At 34.1% G+C, this 8,913-nt stretch overlaps 1 protein-coding gene across 1 annotated transcript in view; it reads left to right on the plus strand.

Moving 5' to 3' along the window:
* TyrRS-m (Tyrosine--tRNA ligase, mitochondrial) overlaps positions 1–8,364 on the plus strand; it is a 116,497-nt gene extending 108,133 nt beyond the window's left edge. Inside the window, exons 12-13 of the mRNA XM_090405237.1 lie at positions 318–443; positions 8,255–8,364. Coding sequence (XP_090261363.1) covers positions 318–443; positions 8,255–8,298 — 170 coding nt within the window. The 3' untranslated portion in view covers positions 8,299–8,364. The remainder of the gene's footprint in view (positions 1–317; positions 444–8,254) is intronic.
* The last annotated feature ends 549 nt before the right edge of the window (positions 8,365–8,913 follow it).

The raw sequence follows: 8,913 nt of genomic DNA on the forward strand, positions 1-8,913 counted from the left end.
AATGGAGAAGAGAGTAGTGTAAAAGGAATCAAAGATTATAATGGTAACATGAAAAACTAAAGATAAAGATAAGCTGGCTGTCTGGAAGTTGTAAAATATTTGTAGTTTTCAATTTAAAAATCTTAAATTGTTTTGGAGAATAAATTTCTGCTGGTAAAAGATTTAATTTTGGAGAATAAATTTTTGCTGGTAAAAGATTTAATGTAATGGCAGATATTTAAATATTTATTTGATAAGAGCTAGAGTAAGAAGAGAACCAGAACATAAGTTTATAATGTAAGAATCTTTCTTTCTTTTTTTTTTAATTTTTATTTTAGATGAAGCTCATAGGATAATTAAAGCTGGTGGATTTTATGTTAATCAGGAAAGGATTACTGAGCCTGGTGTTGTTCTTTTAAGATCTCTCCATATTCTTCCAAATGGAATAACATTAGTTCGAACTGGTGAGCCATTTGCTATTCAAAAGGATTTTAAAAAAATTAAATAATGTGTCCAGAACTATTTTAAGATAATAATTCACTGAAAATTATCTTAAAAATTGGACATAAAAATGAATTGTTTCTCCTATTATTTAATCTAGTTGCTGACAGTAAGATTCTTAAGTTATTAATTTTAGTTATTCTATGCTAAATGTTTTATGGCTATTTCTCTCTTTTTTTTTTAAATTTATGTTTTTAAATGAACAATTTCAGTTCTTAGAAACAAAAGCAAAAATGAATTCAACAAAATGATAGAGAAGCATTTACTTTTATGTCAACTCTCACTCAGGTGAACTTATTGAAACCAAGAAAATATCTTGCTATAGTGACAGTTGACTATATAAGTTGGTTTGTCTTAAAATTACTTTAAAAAACCGTAATATAACATGAAATTTCTTTCATATCTTAGACATTATGCCTACTGCATTAAAATCAAAATTTCCTAGTGCAGCCAGGAAATTTTCATTTTCTTGATTGTATCCATGTCTGTCCAAATTTCATCTTTTATCTTTTAGTTTACAATCCCTTATTTTCCTTAAAGTTCTCCTGTTAGCTATTCTTCCTAACTATTCATTTTACTCTTATTTTTTGTCATCATCATTATTTTAATCTTATATAACATAACCTCTGGATACTTTCTTTTCATTTAATCTAGTTTTTAAAAACTATCATTGTACTTCCATATTAAGTCATTTAAATGCCTAAGTTCTTGTTGATTTTGGGTGACATGTCCAGACTGTATGTCAGGAGGGTAAATCTGGTAGGAGCTAGCTGGATGAGTAGTAGCATTGAGTTGCAAAAATGAAAATGTTATTGAAGGTATATAAGGGAGTCAGGACAGTGCAAGAAAAATTTGGCATAATAAGGCATCTCCTAATGGGGGGGGGGATCTTCTGTGTTTATCGCAAACACTTATTATGTTATCACAAGCATTCATTTGCCTAAGCATATTCAAAAACATAGAGTAATAATAGATAAAATTATCTATATTATTAAAAATCATGATTTGCTTTATATCTGTATTAATAGTGCATTTAATTATATAAATCCTTCACTATTTTGCAAGCTAAAAGCAAACAAAGTATACACTGCATAAATAAAAAAATTTTATCGTTAACCAATTTTTTCATATCTGTGCTTTTAACCTCCATGGTACTTTGGTATAACAAAGATCTGTATTTAAGTTTTGTCGATTTGGAAAAGGCATATGACAAGGTGCCAAGGGAGAAGCTATTCGATACACTGCAGTTATATGTGTCAATGGGGCATTATATCAAGCAATACTTAGTCTTTATTTGAGTTGTAAGTCAGCAGTTAGAATTGAAGGAAGTACAGGAAGATGGTTTAATGTTAAATCTGGTCTGAGACAAGGATGTACATTATTCCCTCTGTTATTCATTATCTATATGGATCACATTATGAAGGAAAATGGTATTAAACATGATATCAGAATTGGAGATGTTAATGTGTGTTCTGTGCTTTATGCAGATGATGTTATACTTCTAAATAAATCCGCTACAAGTCTGCAAGATTCTCTGACTAAATTGAATAGCTGTTGTAATAGATATGGTATGAAGGTCAGCAATAAAAAGACAAAGACAATGAAAATAGGCAGAATCATTGAAAATGTGAATTCTGTTGTGAATGGAGAACCTGTGGAACAAGTAAAACATTTCAGCTACTTAGGCACGATTTTTACTGAAGATGGTAAATTAAATATAGAAATAGACAACAGAATCAGCAAAGCTGGTATGGTAGGAAGTCAATTGAATAAATTCATATGGAATAAGAGAGAAATTAGTCGGAACACTAAATTAGCTGTATACAAGACAGTGTTCAAACCAGTTTTAACTTTATGGATCTGAGAGCTGGGTCAGAAGTAAAACACTTGACCAAAGACTAGAGACCGCAGATATGAGAGTCCTGAGAAAGATTAGAGGCGTGAACAGATGGCATCAATGGCAATATCATATTAAAAACGAGGATATTAGGAAAGAACTTGACATTGTCAGCATCCAGGAATACGTTAGCAGAGCTAATCTCAGGTGGTATGGTCACTTAAATAGAATGGGTGAGAAAAGATTAGCAAAACAAGTGTTCTCTGCCAGGTTGGCAGCAAAACGACCCAGAGGAAGACCAAGATATAGGTGGATCGATACGGTACAAAGTGCCTTAGACGATAGAAATATAAGATCTGATAATGTTGGAGTCTTGACAAGTAACAGACTGATTTGGAGGAAAATTGTAGATAGGAAGTTAGTAATGATGTAATTTTTTTTCATGTAGTACTATCATATCCTGTACACCCCTTGAGGGTACATGGCAGGAATTCGATGATGATGATGGTACTTTGGTAATAAATTATGAAGATTGATCCTCTAACATGCTTCCTTCAGGATTGCCATCTAATCAGGTCATATAAGTAGATGTTTCTTAGCTGATAAAAAGACAGCTTTAATAAAGACAAGTCACTGGTTTCGTTCACTAATAATAATTTAATAATCTAATAATTTAATTAGGGGTGCTTAAGGGTCAAAGCTGTATAACTGAGAGGAGACCTCCACATAGCCTTTAAAGGAATGCGGAGAACCGACCAGGGCTTCTGACCTAATGTCCAATCCTCACCTTCTCGTGGTGCACCCTGTTGGGTATCTACTTGGATACTGAACGAACGAGGATGGGCTGGCAATTTGGAATTTAGCCGACCAAATTGTATTCTTACTGGTTAAACCAAAATAAAAAATGATGGTACGACATGACAAAATTTCATGTCGGCTGGGGCGTCGCTCGGTTAAACAAGGCCCCCCGTTGTTTTCGCCAGGGAACCAGGGCGAACAGCGAAAAATCAGCTACTGGAACAAACCTGAAAACAAACACCAACTCAACATCACCAGAGTTAAAGATCAGTACTATCAACATAAGAAGCCTGAATGGCAAAGAAATGGAGCTAGCTGAGGAATTAGATAAGTACCAGATCGACATAATAGGGGTGACTGAAACAAAAAAGACCAAAACTGGTAAGATCTTTCTGAGCAATAAATACAAAATGTTATATTCAGGCAATGACAATCAAGGAAAAGAAGGAGTAGCCATAGTATTCAACAAAAAATACGAGGCTAATCTTCTTGAATGGCAGTCAGTCTCAAGTAGAGTAATGTGGGCAAATATGAGAATGAGAAACTGGACAATGAGACTTATTTGTGCCTATGGTCCCACAGAAGGTTCTACTAAGGCAGAAGTGGAGGAATTTTTTGAGGCTTTAGAAAAAGCCACTGACACAATGAAAAATGAAAAGTTGGTCCTTGTTGGGGATCTAAATAGCAGAGTAGGAAATGATTGTGAGACATACAAAAATATTTTGGGAAAATTTGGAGAAAAGAGCAAAGCTAATAATAATGGCAAATATCTGTTGGATTTCTGCTCAGAACATGGACTGGTTATTACTAACACCATGTTCCAACATAAAAATGTGCACAAATTCACATGGAGAGAAGAGGCTAGGGATAAGAAAAGTCTTCATTGACTATGTTATTGTTGATAGTGATGTTTTCTCCCTGGTGCAGGACACCAGAGTGTACAGAGGATTTGAAATTGGAAGTGATCACTATTTAGTCTTGAGCAGGATAAAATTGAATTTCATATTGAAAAGAATAACATGTAAGAAAGTTTTAAAGCGAATAAAAGTTGAGTAGCTCTCAGATGTGAACTGTAGACTAAAATACACAAAGATTATTGAAGAAAAAATGAAAGAGTTTGAGAACAGGAATCAAACCTTGGAGATTCAGTGGCAAACTCTGAAGAAAACATTGATTAATTCTGCCAGAGAGGTATGTGGTGAGGTTGTCTGTAAGGATAAAAAAATCAGAACTCCCTGGTGGACACAAGAAGTTAAAGAGGCAGTGAAGGAAAAGAAGAAAGCATATCAAAAGTTCCTGTCAAATAAGTCAGCTTGTGCTCTTAGAGAATATAGAGACAAATGCAAGAATGCTAAACACTGTGTAAAACTAGCTAAACAAAAGTCATGGGAGGACTTTGGCAAGAATATAGAAAAAAATATCAAGAAGGTGGCAAAATATTCTGGAGGTTGTTGAAGAAGCTTAGGAATGGAGGAAAGTGTGCTGTAAAAGGAGTTAGAGATGATAAAGGTGACATGAAAACGGGAGAAAAAGATATCCTTGAAGTATGGAGTAATTACTTTGAAAAACTACTAAATGAAACAAGCAGTGATGACAGCACAGTGGTAAAAAACACTGACCAGGCTGATCAGGAATACATATCCATACTTGAAGTAGAAAAAGCCATCAAAGGCTTGAAATGTGGAAAGGCAGCAGGAGTAGATGATATTCGACCAGAAATGCTGAAGTATGGTGGTATAAGAGTCTTACAGTGGCTGCACTGCACAGTTCAGAAAGCCTGGACAGAGGGACGAATTCCCGATGATTGGAGTAGAGCTCTCATAGTACCCATATATAAAAAGGGAAATAAAACTGAATGTGAGAATTACAGAGGTATTTCCCTACTGAGTGTTCCTGGCAAGATCTATGCAAGTATACTTGAGAAACGGTTGAGAAGAATTGTGGAAGAAAAGCTTGGTGAAGAACAGGCCAAATAGAGGCTGTCAGGATCAGATCTTCACTTTACAACAAATAGTTGAGAAAGCATGGGAATATAACATAGATCTGTATTTAAGTTTTGTCGATTTGGAAAAGGCATATGACAAGGTGCCAAGAGAGAAGCTATTCAATACACTACAGGTATATGGTATCAATGGGGCATTATATCAAGCAATACTTAGTCTTTATTTGAGTTGTAAGTCAGCAGTTAGAATTGAAGGAAGTACAGGAAGATGGTTTAATGTTAAATCTGGTGTGAGACAAGGATGTACATTATCCCCTCTGTTATTCATTATCTATATGGATCACATTATGAAGGAAAGTGGTATTAAACATGATATCAAACTTGGAGATGTAAAGTCAGCTCTTTGCTTTATGCAGATGATGTTATACTTCTAAATAAATCTGCTACAAGTCTGCAAGATTCTCTGACTAAATTGAATAGCTGTTGTAATAGATATGGTATTTAGGTCAGCAATAAAAAGACAAAGACAATGAAAATAGTCAGAATCATTGAAAATGTCAAATGCGTTGTGAATGGAGAACCTGTTTAACAAGTAAAACAATTCAGCTATTTAGGCACGATTTTTACTGAAGATGGTAAATTAAATATAGAAATAGACAACAGAATCAGCAAAGCTGGTATGGTGGGAAGTCAATTGAATAAATTCATATGGAATAAGAGAGAAATTAGTCAGAACACTAAATTAGCTGTATACAAGACAGTGTTCAAACCAGTTTTAACTTATGGATCTGAGAGCTGGGTCAGAAGTAAAACACTTGATCAAAAACTAGAGACCACAGATATGAGAGTCCTGAGAAAGATTATAGGTGTGAACAGATGGCATCAATGGCAATATCATATTAAAAACGAGGATATTAGGAAAGAACTTGACATTGTCAGCATCCAGGAATGCGTTAGTAGAGCTAATCTCAGGTGGTATGGTCACTTAAACAGAATGGGCGTGGAAAGATTAGCAAAACAAGTGTTCTCTGCCAGGTTTGCAGGAAAATGACCCAGAGGAAGACCAAGATATAGGTGGTTTGATACGGTACAAAGTGCCTTAGACGATAGAAATATAAGATCTGATAATGTTGGAGTCTTGACAAGTAACAGACTAGTTTGGAGGAAAATTGTAGATAGGAAAGTAATAATGATGTAATTTTTTTTTCATGTAGTACTATCATATCCTGTACACCCCTTGAGGGTACATAGCAGGGATTTGATGATGATGATAATATAATTCAGATATTTCTGTATTGTCTTTGTAATATAGTGTAGTACTTTGTAATCAGTGGTGTAGTACTGAGACAGCTCATTTGAGAGAGTTCTTACAAAAACTGTACACTGCACATGTATGATGTCATAGATTCATAGTCCCCCCCCCCATGTCACTTGTAAGCCAGACTGTTTATGGTGACCAGCATTCATACATTAAAATTGAAACTTTACAAGGAAATGTCAGAGATTCAGATGCTTAACATGCATTTTTTGGAGATGATTGCAGTGTCACTGTGACCATCTTATTTTTGAAGGGTGGACAAAGCATTAATGATACAGGAAGCACAGGCCATCAACAGCCTGCTGGAAAATCAATGCAAAACATGATGAAATCACAAATGAAGCAAACATCACCTCCACATCTGTTTTCGGAATTCTTATTGAAATTTTGAAGAAGAGAAAAGTTGCCACCAAAGATACTGCACTAACTGATAAAAGACCAGTGAATATTTCACAAGAGGATACAGAAGAACTGCTGCATCCAAAATGAGAGTGAAGGCACACAGTTGTTGAATAGATTTATTGTCATAAATGAAACCTGGATATGAGATTTTGAATCAGAACTGAACTGGTGAAAAGTTCATCCACACAGTGCAAATTTCTAAATTCTGCTTGTTCAGAAAATATTAGAGAAGTCAGCAATCGAAGTTAATTTAATGGTGATAATGGATTATGATAATAAAATGATAGTAACAGAAGAACATCTGCAGAGTAATTTGTGACAGTACATGCTACAGGTAGTTTTTGCAAGACATTGCCGAAATTTTGCAGTAAAAGGTACTTAAAGGTATTTTGCAGTAAAAGGTAAGACCATATCAGGCCTTTTACTTATAACTTTAGCCATAAACATGACTGACTGTTTTGCATGACAATCTGAAGCCATGTTGAATTTGCCATATTAATAGAGGCAACTGCCTCTATTAATATGGCAGATTGAAATTAATATTGACAGAGATATTTGCCTCTGTTAATATTGAACAAGTTGCAGTTGCTTGTTAGAGAAAAATTTATGCAGAAAACAAAAAGGAAACTGCAGACTAGGTTGGATGTAATGTACATTGATGTCCACTCCTGCCATCACCTCACCCTCTGAAGACAAGCCTAGACCTTCCACAAGTTATGCATCTGCTGAACCATTCTTCAGACTGCTTTGTACTTGATAACCAGGCTCCACTGCATCCTCCTCCAAGGAATCATTAGCCACCAAACCGGCCAAGACATATATATATATATACACATCCAGGTTACCATGGATTCAAAGTGCATATTAAAATTGTAATACCATTGATATTGCATTGAAATATATGATGGATACGAAGTGTAGAGGAGTGATGTATTTTATCCATATTGACGGTGATGTGGTTAAAGCAGTAGCTTTGAAGAATTACTCTTATTGTTTCATGTGTTTCCAGCTGATTATTTTACTGGTAAGTGCACAGAAGCACTGTACACTGATGTTTCAATATTTCTTCCAATACAGTACAGTAATTTTATGTTATAATATGTACATCATTGTATTATTTCACTATAAACAAAAAGTAAAATTAGTTAAAAATATGATAAAATAGACCTACACATTTTATCATTCAGGTATGTTAATTGTTAACATATCCTTATGGTTCATAGATTTCCAACTCATGACCTTTTTTGACATATGATGGAATCGTCATAATGGAACTCCATCATAAGGCGAGGACTGACCATACTCGTTTTAATTCTAAAAATGTAATTTTTTTAATGGATGGATATAATAATAAATGTTTACAGTATTATGTTTGTAAATAATCTTTATTTTAAGTATTCAGTTTACTATAATGTGAGGTGATTTCTCATTTTGTTATAAGTGCTTCCTAAATTAATAGTTTTTTTTTTCCTTACAGGCAAAAAAAATTACTCTATCATCAAGTGGTCTGGATTTAGTTAAAATTGTGTTGTAAATTTTGTAGAGAATAAAAATAAATGTAAATTTGATTTATAGTTTCTTAAAAAATGTGACTTTTCATATTAAGTACACACACACACAAACACCCCCTCTCTCTCTCTCTCTCGCTCTCCCTTTTTAATAAGATCCCATACACAAAAGGTTGGTGAACTTATAGTATACTAGTACTGTAGATGGTCAAGTAGGAACTTGTTTGAATTGAAGAGCTGCAGATTGTATTCTTGGGAAACAAGATGGAAGACTGTTCCAGAGGGCAGCAGTACGGTGATGAACATAGAGGAAGAGGACAAATTGGTTTTGTGGCTTTGGAGTTGAACTGTGAAGGAGTTTTGAATAGCTGCTTCATATGTTTCAATGGATTTAACAGAAAGTGAAATATACTTCAGGCACAAACTTTGTTTGCTTACACTTGGATAATGAATTAAACCAAGTATATAATTTCTTGGTATCTTTAATAATGCACAAATACATGCATCAGAAGTCTGAAAATTGAAATGAAATTAGTTAAAACCTTTGAAGGGCTAAGAGTTTTGTTCATTATATTTTTATTAAAAAAACAATTTTAATCATCATCAATTTTCCGATATGTTCCTTCAA

Source organism: Typopeltis vanoorti, chromosome 15 (genome assembly GCF_054136105.1).
Source record: "Typopeltis vanoorti isolate ZY-2024b chromosome 15, IOZ_Tvanoo_1.0, whole genome shotgun sequence".
Lineage (NCBI taxonomy): Eukaryota > Metazoa > Arthropoda > Arachnida > Uropygi > Thelyphonidae > Typopeltis > Typopeltis vanoorti.